The following is a 26,151-nucleotide window of genomic DNA, read 5'->3' on the forward strand; positions in this document are numbered from 1 at the left end:
CATGAGACCTAAAACTTCCATGCACATAGCCACTGAAGGGAATGATGACTGAAGGTTTGGACAAGCTGAAACTAGTTTAATATGTCTATTGTCTGTTAGAGACAGAGTCATGGACACTGAATCTATCTGGAAACCTAAAAAGGTGACCCTTGTCTGAGGAATCAAGGAAATTTTCGGTAAATTGATCCACCAACCATGTCTTAGAAGAAACAACACTAGTTGATTTGTGTGGGATTCGGCAGAATGTAGACTGAACTAGTACCAAGATATCGTCCAAATAAGGAAACACCGCAATACCCTGTTCTATGATTACAGAGAGTAGGACACCGAGAACATTCGAAAAGCATTCTTGGAGCTGTCGCTAGGCCAAATGGAAGAGCGACAAATTGGTAATGCTTGTCTAGAAATAAGAATCTCAGAAACCGATAGTGGTCTGGATGAATCGGAATGTGAAGATATGCATCATCTAAGTCTATCGTGAACATATAATAACCTTGCTGAACAAAAGGCAGAATAGTCCTTATAGTAACCATCTTGAAAGTTGGCACACTTACTATCCGATTCAAAATTTCCAGATACACTGGCCTGAATGAATTTTCTTTCTTTGGGACAATGAGAAGATTTGAATAAAACCCCAGACCCTGTTTCTGAAATGGAACTGGTATGATTACCCCTGAAAGCTATAGATCTGAAACACACTTCAGAAAAGCCTGAGCCTTCACTGGATTTGCTGGAATGTGTGAGAGAAAAAATCTTCTCACAGGAGGTCTTACTTTGAATCCTATTTGATACCCTTGAGAGACAATACTCTAAATCCACTGATTTTGGACAGAATCTGCCCAAATGTCTTGGAAACATTTTAATCTGCCCCCCACCAGCTGAACTGGAATGAGGGCAACACCTTCATGCAGAATTGGGGGCTGGCTTTGGTTTCTTAAAAGTCTTGGATTTATTCCAACTTGAAGGTTTCCAATTGGAACCAGATTCTTTGGGGGAAGGATTGGCTTTCTGTTCCTTATTCTGTCGAAAAGAACGAAAAAGATCAGAAGCTTTAGATTTACCCTTAGATCTTTTATCCTGAGGCAAAAAACTCCCTTCCCCCCAGTGACAGTTGAAATAATTGAATCCAACTGAGAACCAAATAAATTGTTACCTTGGAAAGAAAGAGATAGTAATCTAGACTTAGATACCATGTCAGCATTCCAATATTTGAGCCACAAAGCTCTTCTAGCTAAAATAGCTAAAGACATATAAAGACATAGATTTAACATCAATTTTGATTATATCAAAAATAGCATCACAGATAAAATAATTAGCATGTTGAAGGAAGTGAACAATGCTAGACAAATCAGAATCTGTTTCCTGTTGTGCTCAGCTTTCCAACCAAAGGATTGATGCAGCTGCAACATCAGCCATACATATAGCAGGCCTAAGTATATAGCCAGAAAATAAATAAGCTTTCCTTAGATAATATTCAAGCTTCCTATCTAAAGGATCCTTAAAATAAGTACCATCTTCCATAGGAAAAGTAGTATGCTTGGCAAGAGTAGAGATAGCCCCATCAACTTTGGGGATCTTTTCCCAAAACTCCAATCTAGCTGCTGGCAAAGGATACAACTTTTTAAACCTAGAAGAAGGAATAAAAGAAGTAAAGGCCTAACCCATTCATTTGAAATCATATCAGAAATAGCATCAGGAACTGGAAAAACATCTGGAGTAACCACTAGAGGTTTATAAACAGAATTTAAACATTTACTAGTTTTAGTATCAAGAGAACTAGATTCCTCAATATCCAAAGTAATCAACACCTCTTAACAAGGAACGTATATACTCCATCTTAAAGACATAAGTAGATTTGTCAGTGTCATTATCTGAAGTAGGATCTTCTGAATCAGATAGATCCTCATCAGAGGAGGATAATTCAGTATGTTGTTGGTTATTTGAAATTTCATCAACTTTATGAGAAGTTTTAAAAGACCTTTTACGTTTATTAGAAGGCGGAATAGCAGACAAAGCCTTCTGAATCGCATAAGCAATAAAATCTTTTATATTCACAGGGATATCATGTACATTAGATGTTGAAGGAACACCAGACATTGTACTAGTACTGATGGATACATTCTCTGCATGTAAAAGTTTATCATGACAACTGTTACATACTACAGCTGGAGATATAATCTCCCCTAACTTACAACAGATACACTTAGCTTTTGTAGAACTGTTATCAGGCAGCAGGGTTCCTACAGTTGTTTCTGAGACATGATCAGATTGAGACATCTTGCAAATGTAAGAGGAAAAAAACAACATATAAAGCAAAATTATCAATTTCCTTATATGGCAGTTTCAGGAATGGGGAAAAAATGCAAACAGCATAGCTCTCTGAGCATAAAAAAGGCAAGAGGCATATAGGAATTGGGGTTTAAATAATGAAATTATTTGGCGCCAAGTATGAGGCACAACGCAAAATGACATTTTTTGGCTATAACAACATACGGAAATGATGCAACTCGCATCATGGCAGATTCAACCTTGTGCAAGGAAACCTGGCATCAACTAAGACGACGGAAATGATGAATTTGTGTCACCGAACGTACCTTTGCATCAAAAAAATTCTCGCGCCAAGAATTACGCAATAAATATCAGCATTTTGCGACCACGCGAGCCAAATTTTGCCCGTGAAATTTAATGAAAAAGAAGTCAATTTGAAGAAAAGACTATACCCCAGGTAAGAAAAAATAACTTCCTAAATATGTTTCCTAATTTTGAAACTGATAGTCTGCAAAAGGAAATATACATAAACCTGACTCATGGCAAATATAAGTACAATACATATATTTAAAACTTTATATTAATACATAAAGTGCCAAACCATAGCTGAGAGTGTCTTAAGTAATGAAAACATACTTACCGAAAGACACCCATCCACATATAGCAGATAGCCAAACCAGTACTGAAAAAGTATCAGTGGAGGTAATGGAATATGAGAGTATATAGTCGATCTGAAAAGGGAGGTAGGAGATGAATCTATAACAGAGAACCTATGAAACGATTTCCAGTGAGGAAAACCATTGAATCAATAGGTGATACTCCCTTCACATCCCCCTGACAAACACTGTACTCTGAGAGGAATCAGGCTTCAAAATGCTGAGAAGCGCATATCACAGAAGAAAATCAAGCACAAACTTACTTCACCACCTCCATAGGGAGGCAAAGTTTGTAAAACTGAATTGTGGGTGTGGTGAGGGGTGTATTTATAGGCATTTTGAGGTTTGGGAAACTTTGCCCCTCCTGGTATGATTGTATATCCCATACGTTACTAGCTCATGGACTCTTGCCAATTACATGAAAGAAAGCTCATTTACCTCCAGTAAAAGTAGAAATAATAAAATCTAAATGAGACAATCTAGATTTAGATGCCATATCAGCAGATCAGGATTTAAGACACAAGGTTCCCTAGCAAGAATTGCTAAAGACATGCTTTTGACATTAAACTTCATAATATCAAACTCAGCATAACAAATAAAAGAATTTGCACTGCAAACCCAATAGATTTGCATTAACAGGGTCATTAGAAAACTGCTCTGAAAGACTAGACAACTGGCGTGAGAATATAGCCAGCATGTAAAAAGGCCCTTCTATGAAAGGATTCTAACTTCCTGTCTAAAAGGCCCTTAAAAGAAGTGCTGCCTTCCAAAAGAATAGTAGTACGTTTAGCCCGAGTGGAAATGACCCCATCCACCTTGGGAACCGTTTCCCATAGCACTAGATTAGCAGCAGAAAAAGGATATAACTTTTTAAACCTTGCAGAAAAGATTAAATTAAACACCTGGCTAAGACCATTCCCTAGCAATCATGTCAGACACAACATCAGGTACAGGAAAAATCTCAGGGAGATTAAGAACAGTACTAAAAACAGGATTTAAATGATTACAATGTGTATCATCAGAAACTTTAGGATCTTTAATCCCTAAAGTAATTAAGACATCTTTTAAAAGAGAACAGATTTGTTCAACTTTAAACGAAAAATAGGAAATATCGGGTTCAAATTTAAATGAGGAATCCTCATCTCCAGAGGAAACTTCACTATATGAAGATATAACAGTATCCCAGAGTTCAGGGCACATAGCACTTGTAGAAGGTAAAATCTGAACTGACCTTTTACACTTATTTGAAGATGCGAAAGCAGCCAATGCCACAAAGACTGCAACCTTGATGAAGGTTTTCATGGCAAGAGGCATTATTCAGCATTAACCTGTAATGAACAAAGATTAGGTGCATTAGTACCCAAAGAAACATCATTAGATTGGTTTGTATGCATTAACAAATCTAAACATGAGCCACATAAATGAGCTGAAGAGTGCACCTCAGTTTATTTACAATAAGCACACCTAAAAATGGTAAAACGGCATTCAGCAGACTGCATTTCTTGGGTAGATTAAGGGACAGAATTTGACGGCGTCATTAAAGCATACGGCACAGCAATGCAATAAACACTATAAAACCCCTTAAAAAACCATTTACCCCCACCTAAGCAGCTTTGACAGGAACAATGCTCGCTAAGCCGAACTGAAAAGGACAAGAACAGGAGAAAACAACATTACCTCGGAACACCTGCCAAAAAACTGACAGTTTAAAGGAGATTAAGCACACCAAATACCCAATGCAAGCATAACCGAGCAAACATGCACTAACCGGATGTGCGTACATCAGCGCGTGGGAAAAATAAAGGGGTGTGCGCTAACCCAACATGCAAACCCGGGAAAAAAAAGGAAATTTATGATTACCTGATTTATTTATTACTTTTACAAGATATGACGAGTCCACGGATTTCATCCTTACTTATGGGATAACGCCTCCTGATTAGCAGGAAGTGGCAAAGAGCACCACAGCAGAGCTGTATATATAGCTCCTCCCTTCCCTCCCACTCGTCATTCGACTGAAGTTAGGAAGAGAAAGGAAAAAAGCCAAAGGTGCAGAGGTGACTGAAGTTTAACAAAAATAATTACCTGTCTTAGAAATGGCAGGGTGGGCCGTGGACTCGTCATATCATAAAAGAAAAAAATTTCTCAGGTAAGCATAAATTTCCTTTTCTTTTACAAGATATGACGTGTCCACGGATTTCATCCTTACTTATGGGATAAAATACCAAAGCTATAGGACACGGATGAAAGGGAGGGACAAGACAGGAACCTAAACGGAAGGCACCACTGCTTGAAGAACCTTTCTCCCAAAACCAGCCTCAGATGAAGCAAAAGTGTCAAATTTGGAAAAAGTGTGAAGAGACGACCAAGTTGCAGCCTTGCAAATCTGTTCAACAGAAGCATCGTTTTTAAATGCCCATGAGGAAGACACAGTCCTAGTAGAATGAGTCGTAATTCTTTCAGAAGGCTGCTGTCCAACAGTCTCATATGCCAGACGGATGATATTTTTCAGCCAAAAAGAAAGAGGTTGCCATAGCTTTCTGACCCCTACGCTTTCCAGAAAAAACAATAAATAAAGAAGATGATTGACGAAAATCTTTAGTCGCCTGCAAGTAAAACTTCAGGGCACGGACCACGTCCAAGTTATGCAACAAACGCTCCTTAGAAGAAGGATTAGGACACAATGAAGGAACAACAATTTCCTGATTAATATTCTTATTAGAAACAACCTTAAGAAGAAAACCAGGTTTGGTACGTAAAACCACCTTATCAGAATGAAAAATAAGATAAGGAGAGTCACATTGTAACGCAGCAAGCTCGGAAACTCTACGAGCAGAAGAAATAGCAACCAAAAATAAAACCTTCCAAGATAACAACTTAATATCTATGGAATGCATGGGTTCAAACGGAACCCCTTGAAGAACACTAAGAACTAAAATCAACCTCCAGGGTGGAGCAATTGGTCTAAACACAGGCTTGATTCTGGTCAGAGCCTGACAAAAAGACTGAACGTCTGGAACATCTGCCAAACGCTTGTGTAGTAAAATCGACAAAGCAGAAATTTGTCCCTTTAAGGAACTCGCTGATAACCCCTTCTCCAATCCTTCTTGGAGAAAAGATAAAATCCTGGGAATCCTAACTCTACTCCATGAGTAGCCCCTGGATTCGCACCAATAAAGATATTTACGCCATATCTTATGGTAGATCTTTCTAGTGACAGGCTTACGTGCCTGAATCAAAGTATCAATGACCGAATCAGAGAACCCCCGCTTAGATAAAATCAAGCGTTCAATCTCCAAGCAGTCAGCTGCAGAGAAACTAGATTCAGATGTTGGAAGGGTCCCTGAATGAGAAGGTCCTGCCTCAATGGAAGCTTTCACGGCGGCAGAGAGGACAAGTCCACTAGATCGTCATACCAAGTCCTGCGAGGCCACGCAGGCTCGATTAGAATTACTGAAGCCCTCTCCTGTTTGATCTGTGCAATCACCTGGGGAAGGAGAGCAAACGGTGGAAACCAAGAGACTAACATCAGATGGCAGCTCTCCACATACCTAAAGGAATTTGATAATAAGTAAGGTATTGTGTAATTATTTTCAGGTCCAATTTTGTTTTTAAAGAACTGTAGCTTTGTAATTGTATGTTGTTTTTGAATGTCTTTATGCTTTTGCACTGTGTAACCTGTGTTGATGTTTTTGTTATTAAACACATAGAAAATCTCATTCTGTCTTTGGGCTCTAATATCTGAATTCACACTCCTGTTGAGACAAGGTTAAAGGCACGTTACCAAGGTGTTAAATAGTGTGAGTTTTTAGGGGCTCCCCAGAACTCCCCTTTAATTTAAAAGTTTTGGTGGTGGCAGCAGGGGAATTGTTAATTAGAGCAGTGTGGACAAGAATTGGGGGCTAATGAGGTGTCCCTTCTAAGGTCCTTTAGTAGAGTTGCAAGGGTAAGGGAACCAGAGCTGTGTGCCATTAACCTCTTCATGCCCACACCCCTCTATTGTGACGCTGAGAGGGCGTGATTCGTCACAAACTGGTTGGGGGCGGCAGATTAGGGGTTAATAAGTGTAGGTAGGTTGCGGCGACATTGGGGGCGGCAGATTATCGTTTAATAAATATAATGTAGGTGTCGGTGATGTTGGGGGCAGCAGATTAGGGGTTCATAAATATAAGGTAGGTGGCGGCGGTATCTGGAGCGGCAGATTAGGGGTTAAAATGTAATTTTAGTGTTTGCGATGCGGGAGGGCCTCGGTTTAGGGGTTAATAGGTAGTTTATGGGTGTTAGTGTACTATGTAACACTTTAGCTATGAGTTTTATGTTACGGCGTTGTACCATAAAACTACTGACTTTTAAATGCGTTAGGACTCTTGACTGGGTAGGGTGTACCGCTCACTTTTTGGCCTCCCAGGACAGACTCGTAATATCAGCGCAATGGAAGTCCCGTAGAAAAAAGACTTTACGAAGTTTACGTAAGTCGTTTTGCGGTAAGGCCAAAGAAGTGTGGGGTGCCCCTAAACCTGCAAGCGGTAGGGAAAAAGCAGCGTTAGGACCTGTTAACGCTGCTTTTTCAGCCTAACGCACAACTCATAATCTAGCCGTATGTCCCTTTAAAATGCTACCATATTGAAAACGTTTTTTTGCCAGGAAATGGAGGAAATTTAACCTATTTGCCACTTTTTTTGCATGAACAAGTCACAATATCTGCCTAGCAACAAGGTGTAGTTACATACATGTTATTGTACAGATCCAGAAAGATATATATATATATATATATATATATATATATATATATATATATATATACCAGATCTGCCCCAATTGCCTATTTCCTATATATAGCAATAAGTACACATCTGCTGTTTAAAGATTAATATTGCTATAAGAAGATCACGGTCCTGAACAATTTTTCCTGTTTCAAACATACACAGGATTCAGTTTGGAAAAGTGTTTTGCCAGGAAAAATTCATTAGAAGGCTGAAATATGTCCCCTGGCCTTAGATTAAAGGGACATGAAACTCAAATATTTTCTTTCAGGATTTAGATAGAACATACAATTTTAAACAACTTTTCAATTTACATCTATTGTCAAATTTGCTTCATTCTCTTGATATCTTTAGGCGAAGGAGCACTACTGGCTGCTAGCTGAACACATCTAGACAGCCAATTACAAAAGACAAATATGTCCAGGCACCAATCACAAGCTAGCTCCCACTAGTGTAGGTTATGTACATATACTTTTTTTTTTTAACAACCAAGAGAGCAAAGTATATTTTAAAACAGAATTTAATTTAAAAGTGCCTTAAAATTACATGATCTGTCTGAATCATGCAAGCTTAATTTTGAATTTTTTATCCCTTTGATTAAAAAATTAAAACTTAGGAAAACTAAAAAGTATTCAATTTTTCCCGCAGTAATTTTCCACTTTACTAAACAGATGTCCCTTTTATTTTCTTCTCAAAACACAAGTCATAAAAAGTGCAGCCTCAAAGGGCCAGTAAAGTCAAATGTAAACGTTATTAATTTAGGCATGCAATTTTAAACAACTTTCTAATTGACTTCTATTATCAAATTTGCTTTCTTCTCATCGTATGATTTGTTGAAAAGTAAAGCTAGGTAGTTAATAGGAGTGTGCACGTTTTAAGCAATCTATGGAAGCAGTGTTTACAAAGGTGTATAACATTGCTATAGACATTGCTGCAAACACTGCTGCTAAACGGCTAAAGACATGTTCACGCTCCTGAGCTCACCTAGGATTACTCTTTAACAAAGGATAACTAAGGACTAACCAAAATTTATAATCGAACAGTGTTCGCCACAGAAAATGTTGCCAGCCAGGTGGCATTATGAAGTAGCCAGGTTGGGGCAGTATAATACTTTCTAAAAACAGAATTTATGTTTACCTGATAAATTTCTTTCTCCAACGGTGTGTCCGGACCACGGCGTCATCCTTACTTGTGGGATATTCTCTTCCCCAACAGGAAATGGCAAAGAGCCCAGCAAAGCTGGTCACATGATCCCTCCTAGGCTCCGCCTACCCCAGTCATTCGACCGACGTTAAGGAGGAATATTTGCATAGGAGAAACCATATGGTACCGTGGTGACTGTAGTTAAAGAAAATAAAATATCAGACCTGATTAAAAAAACCAGGGCGGGCCGTGGACCGTACACACCGTTGGAGAAAGAAATTTATCAGGTAAACATAAATTCTGTTTTCTCCAACATAGGTGTGTCCGGTCCACGGCGTCATCCTTACTTGTGGGAACCAATACCAAAGCTTTAGGACACGGATGAAGGGAGGGAGCAAATCAGGTCACCTAAATGGAAGGCACCACGGCTTGCAAAACCTTTCTCCCAAAAATAGCCTCAGAAGAAGCAAAAGTATCAAACTTGTAAAATTTGGTAAAAGTGTGCAGTGAAGACCAAGTCGCTGCCCTACATATCTGATCAACAGAAGCCTCGTTCTTGAAGGCCCATGTGGAAGCCACAGCCCTAGTGGAATGAGCTGTGATTCTTTCGGGAGGCTGCCGTCCGGCAGTCTCGTAAGCCAATCTGATGATGCTTTTAATCCAAAAAGAGAGAGAGGTAGAAGTTGCTTTTTGACCTCTCCTTTTACCTGAATAAACAACAAACAAGGAAGATGTTTGTCTAAAATCCTTTGTAGCATCTAAATAGAATTTTAGAGCGCGAACAACATCCAAATTGTGCAACAAACGTTCCTTCTTTGAAACTGGTTTTGGACACAGAGAAGGTACGATAATCTCCTGGTTAATGTTTTTGTTAGAAACAACTTTTGGAAGAAAACCAGGTTTAGTACGTAAAACCACCTTATCTGCATGGAACACCAGATAAGGAGGAGAACACTGCAGAGCAGATAATTCTGAGACTCTTCTAGCAGAAGAAATCGCAACTAAAAACAAAACTTTCCAAGATAATAACTTAATATCAACGGAATGTAAGGGTTCAAACGGAACCCCCTGAAGAACTGAAAGAACTAAATTGAGACTCCAAGGAGAAGTCAAAGGTTTGTAAACAGGCTTGATTCTAACCAGAGCCTGAACAAAGGCTTGAACATCTGGCACAGCTGCCAGCTTTTTGTGAAGTAATACCGACAAGGCAGAAATCTGTCCCTTCAGGGAACTTGCAGATAATCCTTTTTCCAATCCTTCTTGAAGGAAGGATAGAATCCTAGGAATCTTAACCTTGTCCCAAGGGAATCCTTTAGATTCACACCAACAGATATATTTTTTCCAAATTTTGTGGTAAATCTTTCTAGTCACAGGCTTTCTGGCCTGAACAAGAGTATCGATCACAGAATCTGAGAATCCTCGCTTCGATAAAATCAAGCGTTCAATCTCCAAGCAGTCAGCTGGAGTGAAACCAGATTCGGATGTTCGAACGGACCCTGAACAAGAAGGTCTCGTCTCAAAGGTAGCTTCCAAGGTGGAGCCGATGACATATTCACCAGATCTGCATACCAAGTCCTGCGTGGCCACGCAGGAGCTATCAAGATCACCGACGCCCTCTCCTGCTTGATCCTGGCTATCAGCCTGGGGATGAGAGGAAATGGCGGGAACACATAAGCTAGTTTGAAGGTCCAAGGTGCTACTAGTGCATCCACTAGAGCCGCCTTGGGATCCCTGGATCTGGCCCCGTAGCAAGGAACTTTGAAGTTCTGACGAGAGGCCATCAGATCCATGTCTGGAATGCCCCACAGGTGAGTGACTCGGGCAAAGATTTCCGGATGGAGTTCCCACTCCCCCGGATGCAATGTCTGACGACTCAGAAAATCCGCTTCCCAATTTTCCACTCCTGGGATGTGGATAGCAGACAGGTGGCAGGAGTGAGACTCCGCCCAAAGAATAATTTTGGTTACTTCTTCCATCGCTAGGGAACTCCTTGTTCCCCCCTGATGGTTGATGTACGCAACAGTCGTCATGTTGTCTGATTGAAACCGTATGAACCTGGTCCTCGCAAGCTGGGGCCAGGCCTGGAGCGCATTGAATATCGCTCTCAGTTCCAGAATATTTATCGGTAGAAGAGATTCTTCCCGAGACCAAAGACCCTGAGCTTTCAGGGATCCCCAGACCGCGCCCCAGCCTATCAGACTGGCGTCGGTCGTGACAATGACCCACTCTGGTCTGTGGAACATCATCCCTTGAGACAGATTGTCCAGGGACAGCCACCAACGGAGTGAGTCTCTGGTCCTCTGATTTACTTGTATCTTCGGAGACAAGTCTGTATAGTCCCCATTCCACTGACTGAGCATGCACAGTTGTAATGGTCTTAGATGAATGCGCGCAAAAGGAACTATGTCCATCGCCGCCACCATCAACCCGATCACTTCCATGCACTGAGCTATGGAAGGAAGAGGAACGGAATGAAGTATCCGACAAGAGTCCAGAAGCTTTGTTTTTCTGGCCTCTGTTAGAAAGATCCTCATTTCTAAGGAGTCTATAATTGTTCCCAAGAAGGGAACCCTTGTTGACGGGGATAGAGAACTCTTTTCCACGTTCACTTTCCAGCCGTGAGATCTGAGAAAGGCCAGGACAATGTCCGTGTGAGCCTTTGCTTGAGGAAGGGACGACGCTTGAATCAGAATGTCGTCCAGGTAAGGTACTACTGCAATGCCCCTTGGTCTTAGCACCGCTAGAAGGGACCCTAGTACCTTTGTGAAAATCCTTGGAGCAGTGGCTAATCCGAAAGGAAGCGCCACGAACTGGTAATGTTTGTCCAGGAATGCAAACCTTAGGAACCGATGATGTTCCTTGTGGATAGGAATATGTAGATACGCATCCTTTAAATCCACCGTGGTCATAAATTGACCTTCCTGGATGGAAGGAAGGATAGTTCGAATGGTTTCCATCTTGAACGATGGGACCTTGAGAAATTTGTTTAAGATCTTGAGATCTAGGATTGGTCTGAACGTTCCCTCTTTTTTGGGAACTATGAACAGATTGGAGTAGAACCCTATCCCTTGTTCTCTTAATGGAACAGGATGAATCACTCCCATTTTTAACAGGTCTTCTACACAATGTAAGAACGCCTGTCTTTTTATGTGGTCTGAAGACAACTGCGACTTGTGGAACCTCCCCCTTGGGGGAAGTCCCTTGAATTCCAGAAGATAACCCTGGGAGACTATTTCTAGCGCCCAAGGATCCAGAACATCTCTTGCCCAAGCCTGAGCGAAGAGAGAGAGTCTGCCCCCCACCAGATCCGGTCCCGGATCGGGGGCCAATATTTCATGCTGTCTTGGTAGCAGTGGCAGGTTTCTTGGCCTGCTTTCCCTTGTTCCAGCCTTGCATTGGTCTCCAAGCTGGCTTGGCCTGAGAAGTATTACCCTCTTGCTTAGAGGACGTAGCACCTTGGGCTGGTCCGTTTTTACGAAAGGGACGAAAATTAGGTCTATTTTTTGCCTTGAAGGGCCGATCCTGAGGAAGGGCGTGGCCCTTACCCCCAGTGATATCAGAGATAATCTCTTTCAAGTCAGGACCAAACAGCGTTTTCCCCTTGAAAGGAATGTTTAGTAGCTTGTTCTTGGAAGACGCATCAGCCGACCAAGATTTCAACCAAAGCGCTCTGCGCGCCACAATAGCAAACCCAGAGTTCTTAGCCGCTAACTTAGCCAATTGCAAAGAGGCGTCTAGAGTGAAAGAATTAGCCAATTTGAGAGCATTGATTCTGTCCATAATCTCCTCATAAGGAGGAGAGTCACTATCGAGCACCTTAAGCAGTTCATCAAACCAGAAATATGCGGCTGTAGTGACAGGGACAATGCATGAAATGGGTTGTAGAAGGTAACCCTGCTGAACAAACATCTTTTTAAGCAAACCTTCTAATTTTTTATCCATAGGATCTTTGAAAGCACAACTATCCTCTATGGGAATAGTGGTGCGTTTGTTTAAAGTAGAAACCGCTCCCTCGACCTTGGGGACTGACTGCCATAAGTCCTTTCTGGGGTCGACCATAGGAAACAATTTTTTAAATATGGGGGGAGGGACGAAAGGAATACCGGGCCTTTCCCATTCTTTATTAACAATGTCCGCCACCCGCTTGGGTATAGGAAAAGCTTCTGGGAGCCCCGGCACCTCTAGGAACTTGTCCATTTTACATAGTTTCTCTGGGATGACTAAATTTTCACAATCATCCAGAGTGGATAATACCTCCTTAAGCAAAATGCGGAGATGTTCCAATTTAAATTTAAATGTAATCACATCAGATTCAGCCTGCTGAGAAATGTTCCCTAAATCAGTAATTTCTCCCTCAGACAAAACCTCCCTGGCCCCCTCAAATTGGGTTAGGGGCCCTTCAGAGATATTAATATCAGCGTCGTCATGCTCTTCAGTAACTAAAACAGAGCATCCACGCTTACGCTGACAAGGGTTCATTTTGGCTAAAATGTTTTTGACAGAATTATCCATTACAGCCGTTAATTGTTGCATAGTAAGGAGTATTGGCGCGCTAGATGTACTAGGGGCCTCCTGAGTGGGCAAGACTCGTGTAGACGAAGGAGGGAATGATGCAGTACCATGCTTACTCCCCTCACTTGAGGAATCATCTTGGGCATCATTGTCATTATCACATAAATCACATTTATTAAAATGAATAGGAATTCTGGCTTCCCCACATTCAGAACACAGTCTATCTGGTAGTTCAGACATGTTAAACAGGCATAAACTTGATCAGAAAGTACAAAAAACGTTTTAAAATAAAACCGTTACTGTCACTTTAAATTTTAAACTGAACACACTTTATTACTGCAATTGCGAAAAAACATGAAGGAATTGTTCAAAATTCACCAAATTTTCACCACAGCGTCTTAAAGCCTTGAAAATATTGCACACCAATTTTGGAAGCTTTAACCCTTAAAATAACGGAACCGGAGCCGTTTTAAGCTTTAAACCCCTTTACAGTCCCTGGTATCTGCTTTGCTGAGACCCAACCAAACCCAAAGGGGAATACGATACCAAATGACGCCTTCAGAAGTCTTTTATGAGTATCAGAGCTCCTCTCACATGCGACTGCATGCCATGCCTCTCAAAAACAAGTGCGCAACACCGGCGCGAAAATGAGACTCTGCCTATGCTTTGGGAAAGCCCCTAAAGAATAAGGTGTCTAAAACAGTGCCTGCCGATATTATTAAATCAAAATACCCAGAATAAATGATTCCTCAAGGCTAAATAAGTGTTAATATCAATCGATTTAGCCCAAAAAAAGTCTACAGTTTAAATAAGCCCTTGTGAAGCCCTTATTTACAATCGTAATAAACATGGCTTACCGGATCCCATAGGGAAAATGACAGCTTCCAGCATTACATCGTCTTGTTAGAATGTGTCATACCTCAAGCAGCAAGAGACTGCAAACTGTTCCCCCAACTGAAGTTAATTGCTCTCAACAGTCCTGTGTGGAACAGCCATGGATTTTAGTTACGGTTGCTAAAATCATTTTCCTCATACAAACAGAATTCTTCATCTCTTTTCTGTTTCTGAGTAAATAGTACGTACCAGCACTATTTGAAAATAACAAACTCTTGATTGAATAATGAAAAACTACAGTTAAACACTAAAAAACTCTAAGCCATCTCCGTGGAGATGTTGCCTGTACAACGGCAAAGAGAATGACTGGGGTAGGCGGAGCCTAGGAGGGATCATGTGACCAGCTTTGCTGGGCTCTTTGCCATTTCCTGTTGGGGAAGAGAATATCCCACAAGTAAGGATGACGCCGTGGACCGGACACACCTATGTTGGAGAAATTATAACATTTTCTGCTATCCAAAGCACAAATTAACTGCATAATTTAAGGGATAATCTACTCCAGAATTGTAAATGTTTAAAAGAATAGATAATCCCTCCCTAGTTTTGCACAACCAACACAGTTATATTAATACACTTTTTATCTCTGTGATCACCTTGTATCTAATTCTCTACAGACTTGCATTATAGCCAATCAGTGCTGACTTATAAATAACTCCACAGGTGTGATCACAATGTTACTTATTGGACACAGATGAACTAGTGTTGTCTAGCTGTGAACAACTGATAAAATGCATTGAGATAAGGGACTGCATTCAAGGGCTTAGAAATTAGCATATGAGCTTACCTAGGTTTAGCTTTCAACAAAGAATACCAAGAGGACAAATTTGATGATAAAAATAAATAGGAAAACAGAATTTATGCTTACCTGATAAATTACTTTCTCTTGCGGTTTATCCAGTCCACGGCTTCATCCTTTACTTGTGGGATATTCTCATTCCCTACAGGAAGTGGCAAAGAGAGCACACAGCAGAGCTGTCCATATAGCTCCCCCTCTAGCTCCACCCCCCAGTCATTCGACCAAAGGTTAGGAAGAAAAAGGAGAAACCATAGGGTGCAGTGGTGACTGTAGTTTAAACAAAATATTTTTTACCTGACTTAAATGCCAGGGCGGGCCGTGGACTGGATACACCGCAAGAGAAAGTAATTTATCAGGTAAGCATAAGTTCTGTTTTCTCTTGCAAGGTGTATCCAGTCCACGGCTTCATCCTTTACTTGTGGGATACCAATACCAAAGCTTTAGGACACGGATGAAGGGAGGGAACAAGACAGGAACCTTAAACAGAAGGCACCACTGCTTGCAAAACCTTTCTCCCAAATATAGCCTCCGAAGAAGCAAAAGTATCGAATTTGTAAAATTTGGCAAAAGTATGCAGTGAAGACCAAGTCGCTGCCTTACAAATCTGTTCAACAGAAGCCTCATTTTTGAAAGCCCATGTGGAAGCCACTGCTCTGATAGAATGAGCAGTAATTCTTTCAGGAGGCTGCTGGCCCGCAGTCTCATAGGCCAAACGGATGATGCTTTTCAGCCAAAAGGAAAGAGAGGTAGCAGTCGCTTTCTGACCTCTCCTCTTACCAGAATAGATAACAAACAAGGAAGATGTTTGTCTGAAATCCTTAGTTGCTTGTAAATAGAACTTTAAAGCACGAACTACATCAAGATTGTGTAACAGACGTTCCTTCTTCGAAGAAGGATTAGGACACAGAGAAGGAACAACTATTTCCTAGTTAATATTCTTGTTAGAAACAACTTTAGGAGGAAAACCAGGCTTGGTACGCAAAACTACCTTATCTGCGTGGAACACCAGGTAAGGTGAATCACACTGTAAGGCAGATAATTCTGAAACTCTTCGAGCAGAAGAGATAGCTACTAAAAAACAAAACTTACACCACATTCACTTTACCCTCCCGTAGAGAGACCCTAGTGCTTAGAGCCGGCAAAGAGAATGACTGGGGGTGGAGCTAGAGGGGGAGCTATATGGACAGCTCTGCTGTGTGCTCTCTATGCCACTTCCTGTAGGGAATGAGAATATCCCACAAGTAAAGGATGAAGCCGTGGACTGGATACACCTTGCAAGAGAAAGTTGTTTAAAATTGCATGCCCTAACCTTCTTTAGATCTGTTAAAGATAATTTCATGGAAACTGAATCTATTTGCAACCCCAGAAAAGTAGCAATGAACAGGCAGGCACGTTCAGAGTATACTTCAATAAAACATAATGTTTATTTAATGTATAAAAGAAGGGATAGACCCTCTCACATGGAGTTTCATAAAAACATAGCAGATACAAAGCATATGTGTATCAGCATAAAGCTAATAGTCATAGCTAAATTACTGTCACATCACTTTAAAGCACCTGTCACAACAATTTAAAGCCTATACAGCTATTTAATTAGCTCCAAACAAGCTGCTATTTTAATACATAATATACTATTTATACAGGGGTCAAGTCCTACAAAAAAACATAATTTATGCTTACCTGATAAATTTATTTCTCTTGTGGTGTATCCAGTCCACGGATCATCCATTACTTGTGGGATATTCTCCTTCCCAACAGGAAGTTGCAAGAGGATCACCCACAGCAGAGCTGCTATATAGCTCCTCCCCTAACTGCCATATCCAGTCATTCGACCGAAAACAAGCAGAGAAAGGAGAAACCATAGGGTGCAGTGGTGACTGTAGTTTAAAATTAAAAAATACCTGCCTTAAAATGACAGGGCGGGCCGTGGACTGGATACACCACAAGAGAAATAAATTTATCAGGTAAGCATAAATTATGTTTTCTCTTATAAGGTGTAGCCAGTCCACGGATCATCCATTACTTGTGGGATACCAATACCAAAGCTAAAGTACACGGATGAAGGGAGGGACAAGGCAGGTACTTAAACGGAAGGTACCACTGCCTGTAAAACCTTTCTCCCAAAAATAGCCTCCGAAGAAGCAAAAGTATCAAATTTATAGAATTTTGAAAAGGTATGAAGCGAAGACCAAGTCGCCGCCTTTCAAATCTGTTCAACAGAAGCCTCATTTTTAAAGGCCCATGTGGAAGCCACAGCAGTCTCATAAGCTAATTATACTTCTTAGCCAAAACGAAAGAGAGGTTGCCGAAGCCTTTTGGCCTCTCCTCTGTCCAGAGTAGACAACAAACAAAGCAGATGTTTGACGAAAATCTTTAGTAGCTTGTAAATAATACTTTAAAGCACTAACCACGTCAAGATTGTGTAATAGACATTCCTTCTTTGAAGGAGGATTAGGACACAATGATGGAACAACAATCTCCTGATTGATATTCTTATTAGATACCATCTTAGGTAAAAACCCAGGTTTGGTACGCAGAACTACCTTATCTGCATGGAAGATCAGATAAGGAGAATCACATTGTAAGGCAGATAACTCGGAAACTCTACGAGCCGAGGAAATAGCTACCAAAAAAAGAACTTTCCAAGATAAAAGTTTGATATCTATGGAATGAAGAGGTTCAAACGGAACCCCCTGAAAAACTTTAAGAACCAAATTTAAACTCCAAGGTGGAGCAACAGGTTTAAACACAGGCTTAATTCTAACTAAAGCCTGACAAAATGCCTGAACGTCTGGAACATCCGCCAGACGCTTGTGCAAAAGAATAGACAGCGCAGAAATCTGTCCCTTTAAGGAACTAGCTGACAATCCTTTCTCCAATCCTTCTTGGAGAAAAGATAATATCCTGGGAATCCTGACCTTACTCCATGAGTAGCCCTTGGATTCACATCAATAAAGATATTTACGCCATATCTTATGATAGATTTTCCTGGTGACAGGCTTTCGTGCCTGAATTAAGGTATCAATGACTGACTCTGAGAAACCACGCTTTGATAAAATCAAGCGTTCAATCTCCAGGCAGTCAGCCTCAGAGAAATTAGATTTGGATGGTTGAAAGGACCTTGAAGTAGAAGCTCCTGTCTCAGCGGCAGAGTCCATGGTGGAAAGGATGACATGTCCACCAGATCTGCATACCAAGTCCTGCGAGGCCATGCAGGCGCTATCAAGATCACCGATGCTCTCTCCTGCTTGATTTTGGCAATCAGATGAGGGAGCAGAGGAAACGGTGGAAACACATAAGCCAGGTTGAAGGACCAAGGCGCTGCTAGAGCATCTATCAGTGTTGCCTTGGGGTCCCTGGACCTGGATCCGTAACAAGGAAGCTTGGCGTTCTGGCAAGACGCCATTAGATCCAGTTCTGGTTTTCCCCAACGATGAATCAATTGTGTAAACACCTCCGGATGGAGTTCCCACTCCCCCGGATGAAAAGTCTGTCGACTTAGAAAATCCGCCTCCCAGTTCTCTACACCTGGGAAATGGATAGCTGATAGGTGGCAAGAGTGAAACTCTGCCCAGCGAATTATCTTTGAGACTTCTAACATCGCTTGATGGTTGATGTAAGCCACAGTCGTGATGTTGTTCGACTGAAATCTGATGAACCTCATTGTCGCTAGCTGAGGCCAAGCCTGAAGAGCATGGAATATCGCTCGCAGTTCCAGAATGTTTATTGGAAGGAGTGTCTCCTCCTGAGTCCACGATCCCTGAGCCTTCAGAGAGTTCCAGACTGCCCCCCAGCCTAGAAGGCTGGCATCTGTCGTTACAATTGTCCAATCTGGCCTGCGAAAGGTCATTCCCTTCGACAGATGGACCAGAGATAGCCACCAGAGAAGAGAATCCCTGGTCTCTTGATCCTGATTTAGTAGAGGGGACAAATCTGTGTAATCCCCATTCCACTGACTGAGTATGCATAGTTGCAGCGGTCTGAGATGTAGACGTGCAAACGGCACTATGTCCATTGCCGCTACCATTAAGCCGATTACTTCCATACACTGAGCCACGAAGGGCGAGAAGTGGAATAAAGAACACGGTAGGAATTTAGAAGTTTTGATAACCTGGACTCTGTCAGGTAAATCCTCATTTCTACAGAATCTATTAGAGTTCCCAGATAGGAGACTCTTGTGAGAGGGGATAGAGAACTCTTTTCCTCGTTCACCTTCCACCCATGCGACCTCAGAAATGCCAGAACTATGTCCGTATGAGACTTGGCAATTTGGAAATTTGACGCCTGTATCAGAATGTCGTCTAAATAAGGGGCCACTGCTATGCCCAGCGGTCTTAGGACCGCCAGAAGTGACCCCAGAACCTTTGTAAAGATTCTTGGGGCTGTAGCTAACCCAAAGGGAAGAGCTACAAACTGGTAATGCCTGTTCAGGAAGGCAAACCTGAGAAACCGATGATGATCTTTGTGTATCGGAATGTGAAGATAAGCATCCTTTAAATCCACTGTAGTCATGTATTGACCCTCCTGGATCATAGGTAGGATGGTACGAATAGTCTCCATCTTGAATGATGGAACTCTGAGGAATTTGTTTAAAATCTTGAGATCTAAAATTGGTCTGAAGGTTCCCTCTTTTTTGGGAACCACACACAGATTTGAGTAAAATCCCTGTCCTTGTTCCTCCTGTGGAACAGGATGGATCACTCCCATAACTAGGAGATCTTGAACACAGTGTAAGAATGCCTCTCTCTTTATCTGGTTTGCAGATAATTATGAAAGGTGAAATCTCCCTTTTGGAGGAGAAGCTTTAAAGTCCAGAAGATATCCCTGGGATACAATTTCCAACGCCCAGGGATCCTGGACATCTCGTGCCCAAGCCTGGGCGAAGAGCGAAAGTCTGCCCCCTACTAGATCCGTTACCGGATAGGGGGCTGATACTTCATGCTGACTTAGGGGCAGCAGCAGGCTTTTTGGCCTGCTTACCTTTTTTCCAGGTCTGGTTAGGTCTCCAGACCGACTTGGACTGTGGCAAAAGATCCCTCTTGTTTTGCATTAGAGGAAAACAAGAGGGATCTTTTGCCACAGTCCAAGTCGGTCTAATTTTCGTGCCTTTCGAAACTTCAAGGCCGTACTCGCCTTGAAGTTTCGAAAGGCACGAAAATTAGTCTGTTTGGCGCTTGATTCGGACCTATCCTGAGGAAGGGCATGACCTTTTCCTCCAGTGATATCAGAAATGATCTCCTTCAAACCAGGCCCGAATAGGGTTTGCCCCTTGAAGGGAATGTTAAGCAGCATAGACTTTGAAGTAACGTCAGCTGACCACGATTTAAGCCATAGCACCCTGCGCGCTTGAATAGCAAAACCAGAATTCTTAGCCGTTAGTTTAGTCAAATGAACAATGGCATCAGAAACAAAAGAATTGGCTAGCTTAAGTGCTCTAAGCTTGTCAAGTATGTCATCCAATGGTGTCTCTACCTGTAAAGCCTCTTCCAGAGACTCAAACCAGAAAGCCGCAGCAGCAGTGACTCGGGCAATGCATGCAAGGGGCTGTAGAATAAAACCTTGTTGAATAAACATTTTTTTAAGGTAACCCTCTAACTTTTTATCCATTGGATCTGAGAAAGCACAACTGTCCTCGACAGGGATAGTAGTACGCTTAGCTAGAGTAGAAACGGCTCCCTCCACCTTAGGGACTGTCTGCCATAAGTCCCGTGTGGTGGCATCTATTGGAAACATTTTATTAAAAATAGGAGGGAGAGAGAACGGCACACCTGGTCTATCCCATTCCTTAGTAATAATTTCTGTAAACCTTTTAGGTATTGGAAAAACATCAGTGCACACCAGCACTGCATAGTATTTATCCAATCTACACAATTTTTCTGGCACTGCAATTGTATCACAGTCATTCAAAGCAGCTAAAACCTCCCTGAGCAACACGCGGAGGTGTTCAAGCTTAAATTTAAATGTAGACATATCAGAATCAGGTTGAATCTTTTTCCCTGAATCAGAAAAATCACCCACAGAAAGAAGCTCTCCTTCCTCAGCTTCTGTATATTGTGAGGGAGTATCAGACATAGCTCTTAAAGCGGCAGTATGCTCTGTATTTCTTCTAACTCCAGAGCTGTCTCGCTTTCCTCTAAACCCAGGTAGTCTGGATAATACCGCTGACAGGGTATTATCCATGACCGCCGCCATGTCTTGTAAAGTAAACGCTATGGGCGCACTAGATGTACTTGGCGCTATTAGAGCGTGAGTCCCTTGAGCGGGAGTCAAAGGGTCTGACACGTGGGGCGAGTTAATCGGCATAACCTCCCCCTCGTCAGATTCCTCTGGTGATAATTTTTTTAAAGACAGAATATGATCTTTATTACTTAAAGTGAAATCAGTACATTTGGTACACATTCTAATAGGGGGGTTCTACCATGGCTTCTAAACATAATGAACAAGGAGTTTCCTCTATGTCAGACATGTTTAAACAGACTAGCAATGAGACCAGCAAGCTTGGAAAACACTTTAAATCAAGTTAACAAGCAAAAATAAAAACGGTACTGTGCCTTTAAGAGAAACAAATTTTGTCAGAATTTGAAAAACAGTGAAAAAAAGCAGTAAATCAAACAAAATTTTTACAGTGTGTATAATAAGCTAACAGAGCATTGCACCCACTTGCAAATGGATGATTAACCCCTTAGTTCAAAAAACGGATCAAAAAAAGATATAGACGTTTTTTAACAGTCACACCAAACTGCCACAGCCTTGCTGTGGGCCTACCTTCCCCAACAGACGATTTTGGAAAGCCTAAGAGCACTTGAGAGAGGTCCTATAGCATTCAGGGGATTCCTGGAGGAAGCTGGATGTCTCAGTCTGTAAAAGTTACTGCGCAAAAAAGCGCTAAATTAGGCCCTCCCACTCATAGTAACACAGTGGAAAGCCTCAGGAAACTGTTTCTAGGCAAATTTAAGCCAGCCATGTGGAAAAAAAGTAGGCCCCAATAAAGTTTTATCACCAAAGTATATATAAAAACGTTTAAACATGCCAGCAAACGTTTTATATTGTAAATATATAAGAGTATTACCTCAGAAAGTAAGCATGATACCAGTCGCTATTAAATCACTGTATTCAGGCTTACCTTACATAAATCTGGTATCAGCAGCATTTTCTAGCATTCACATATTCTAGAAAAAATTTTAACTGCACATACCTAATAGCAGGATAACCTGCACGCCATTCCCCCGCTGAAGTTACCTCTCTCTTCAGTCATGTGTGAGAACAGCAATGGATCTTAGTTACAACCTGCTAAGATCATAGGAATCACAGGCAGATTCTTCTTCTATTTTCTGCCTGGGACAAAATAGTACAACTCCGGTACCATTTAAAAATAACAAACTTTTGATTGAAGAAAAAAAAACAGCTATGTTACACCACTTCTCTCTTACTACCTCCATGCTTGTTTAGAGTTGCAAGAGAATGACTGGATATGGCAGTTAGGGGAGGAGCTATATAGTAGCTCTGCTGTGGGTGATCCTCTTGCAACTTCCTGTTGGGAAGGAGAATATCCCACAAGTAATGGATGATCCGTGGACTGGATACACCTTACAAGAGAAAAAAGCGTGGGAACTCACCAAGACTTCTACCTCCTCTTCACAATTAATTTTATTTTAAAAATATATTTACACACACATACACACACTGTATTTCTATGTATATAATCTATACACTTTGGTTAATGAAAACAAATTAAATCCTATGAAGGGTTGAGTGGATGCCTTTGGGCCTTCTCTGTCACAGAGTCTCACTGACCTAATTTGCAATAGTCCTATTTCTGCTGAGGGGTGCTAAATAAACCCAGAGCAAGCCACATAGAATTGTAAGCACCATGTGTTACACACATTGTGGAGTGATAACACAGCAGGACGGCTAACAGTCTTACATTTAGTGTATTGTAGGAAGTGTTACTGCCCATTACTAGTGCCTGTTCATGTTATACATAAATTATATATATATATACATACATACACATACACACAGTATATATATATATATATATATATATATATATATATATATATATATATATATATATATATATATATATATATACATACATACACACACACACACAGAGAGAGAGAGTTTTATTATCATCATTATGATAAAAACATAATTGGGAATTGTTAATATTAGAAAAACACTGGCAGACGTGCTAAAAGGACGCCTTGCAAAGGTTTTTACTTAAACCTGATGGGATACAAACCCGTGCTATTGTGGTACCAAGCAGTGTATCAATCCACTAGACTACCAATAGGTCAATTTGATAGTGAGAATACATTTTTATTGACTGGATAAACATTAATGATTTAAATCTAAAATTCCCATTTGAAAATTGTAAAATATCTATCAACCATCTTATACACTTATAGGCTGCTCTGATGTACTATTAAAACAGATGTGTATAAAAAAAAAAATTGATGGAAATGAATTACTCCATGCCAGAATTGTCACCCAAAATGTGTCCCTTACTCTATTGCAAATGGCCAATTTATCAGTTTAAAGAGAGGTTTTTTTTCTAAATTGTATGCTCTGTCTGAATCATGAAAGTTTAAAGGGACACTAAACCCAATTTTTTGCTTTCATGATTCAGATAGAGCATGCAATTTTAAGCAACTTTCTTATTTACTCCAAATATCATTTTTTCTTCGTTCTCTTGCTATATTTATTTTAAAAGCAGGAATGTGATGCATAGGACCCAGCCTATTTTTGGTTGAGAACCTGGGTTATGCTTGCTTATTGGTGGGTAAATGTAAGCAAGCACTATCCATGGTGCTGAACCTAAAATGAGCCGGCTGCTATGATTTACATTCCTGTTTGAAATTTCATGCTCTATCTGAATCATGAAAGAAAAAATGTGGGTTCAGTGTCCCTTTAAGTGGATTTCATGGCTCTTTAAAGTGAATGTAAATTTTGATGATAAAGTGCCCGGTTTTAAAAAATTTGATTAAAAATAGGGGCACTTTAATTCATCAAAATTTACATTTCACTCCTGTTGTGAAAAAAACTTACCTTTTAAACTTGACAGAAGCTCCAGCTTCCTCTGGTCGTTGCAAGCCATTTGTGATTTCAGAAATGATGGATAGGTCATACTCCAATCACGGTTCCCCGGGGGAATCAGTGTCTGATTCAACACCATGATTGGAGGAAGCCAGATTCCTCATTTTAGACTCAGGAAGAGGCTTTGCGACGGGTGAAGGAAGCTGGAGCTGCTGTGAAGATTAAAAGGTAAGTTTTTTTTCACAACAGGAGTGAAATGTAAATTTTGATGAATTAAAGTGCCCCTGTTTTTCATCAAATTTTTAAAAACCGGGCACTTTAGCATCAAAATTGACATTCACTTTAATATTATTAATTAGAAATATATTTTGTCCTTATTCATTTTAAGGTAATGCAAAATCTATAAAATGTAATGAATAGTTCTATTAAAGGGACAGTCAAGTCCAAAAAAAAACTTTCATGATTCAAATAGGGCATGTCATTTTAAACTTTCCAATTTACTTTTATCACCAATTTTGCTTTGTTCTCTAGGTATTTTGAAAGTTGAAAGCTAAACCTAGGAGGTTCATGTGCTAATTTGTTAGACTTTGAAGGCTGCCTCTAATCTAAATGCATTTTGACAGTTTTTCACCACTAGAGGGTGTTAGTTCATGTATTTCATATAGATAACATTGAGCTCATGCATGTGAATTTACTGAGGAGTGAACACTGATTGGCTGAAATGCAAGTCTGTGAAATGAACTGAAATAAGAGGGCAGTCTGTAGAGGCATAGATACAAGGTAATTACTGTGTTGGTTATGCAAAACTGGGGAATGGGTAATAAAGGGATTATTTAATATACAAAGAAAGAAAAATAACATACAAATATAGAGAAAGAAGTACTTACTCTTTGTTTTTACTGTTAGTGCAGGAGGAGTACAAAACTCTTGCAACATTTTTGGCTTCTACTGAAGTTAAGGACAGACTGGAGATATCAGAATAAAATTCATTTTTTTCATAGCCAGATTGTGTTATTGATTCCACCATCAATGTGTCAACATTCAGAAGCCAGAGCTGTAGGATGAAAACAAAAGGATGCTGCATTTAAATGCTGGTTAAAATGTATACAAAATATGAAATGTTATTAACCTAATAACAATGTTTATAGAGTTTCTAGATTTGACAAATCATAACTCAAAATACAAACTTGCAATGCCAAACTTGCTGAATTAGAAAGTGGGAAGGTATATATTGAGTTTTATTTTGGATGTACGGCACACAAAAAATAAATAACTGCATGCCTTTTTATGTTCTGGCACCTTGATCCAAGGTGAGTAAGTTAACACATGGGATAAACTGTATGCTCTAGTACTTTATTTTTCTAACTGTACAGGTATTTTAAAGTATGTGTAATAGAATTTACAACTAGTGATTAGGAGGTATTTATTAAAAATGTACATCAAGTAATATTTTCTGCTGAAAAGACTGAGGTGCACTGGAATAGGCTTCGATGCTTAATATAAAACATACTAACATTAAATATAGATGGTATCTCATGTATTTCATTAGAAAGTTCTAAATAATAAATCAAGATTATATTAGTTTATATATGGTCTCCATTTATGAAGTTGTGTAAGCAGGTTTGGGGCTGCTTCAGAGCAGGCTCACTCATGTGAGCATGCAACTGAAAGTTAATGAGCAGCGGTTATAAGACTCATTTGCCCAGAATGACTGACAAGCCCTGCTCTTGCACAGTTGGTTGTGTGAGAGCAGGGAGCTGGGGACAGGTGGCACAAGTAATTGCTCATGCAATCTTAAATTCCAGCAGATGATGCTGCTCCAGAGGCCTTGAAGGTGTGTGGACAGATTATCTCTACGAGAACCTTGTCCACATAAAGGCAACTCTAATCCTGACCATAAAGTGCAACAATATGACTAATAATACTTTCCCTTTCAGAAATTAACTATATGAATGGGCAGGTAACTGAAAGCCTCAGATGTTGGTAAGACAAGAAATACTGAATTTTATTAAAGAAATGGCCTACAAAGCGGAGATAATTGGTTTAGGATTATATATGTCACCTTTACTTAGGTTGTTAG

The 26,151-nt window shown here is 40.5% G+C and overlaps 1 protein-coding gene across 1 annotated transcript in view; it reads right to left on the reverse strand.

The window, feature by feature from the left end:
* Positions 1 to 26,151, reverse strand: part of UBE3D (ubiquitin protein ligase E3D) — an 875,767-nt gene that overhangs the window by 484,397 nt on the left and 365,219 nt on the right. Inside the window, exon 8 of the mRNA XM_053712029.1 lies at positions 24,959 to 25,125. Within this exon, the coding sequence (XP_053568004.1) occupies positions 24,959 to 25,125 (167 nt within the window). The remainder of the gene's footprint in view (positions 1 to 24,958; positions 25,126 to 26,151) is intronic.

The sequence above is a fragment of the Bombina bombina genome, chromosome 4 (genome assembly GCF_027579735.1).
Source record: "Bombina bombina isolate aBomBom1 chromosome 4, aBomBom1.pri, whole genome shotgun sequence".
Lineage (NCBI taxonomy): Eukaryota > Metazoa > Chordata > Amphibia > Anura > Bombinatoridae > Bombina > Bombina bombina.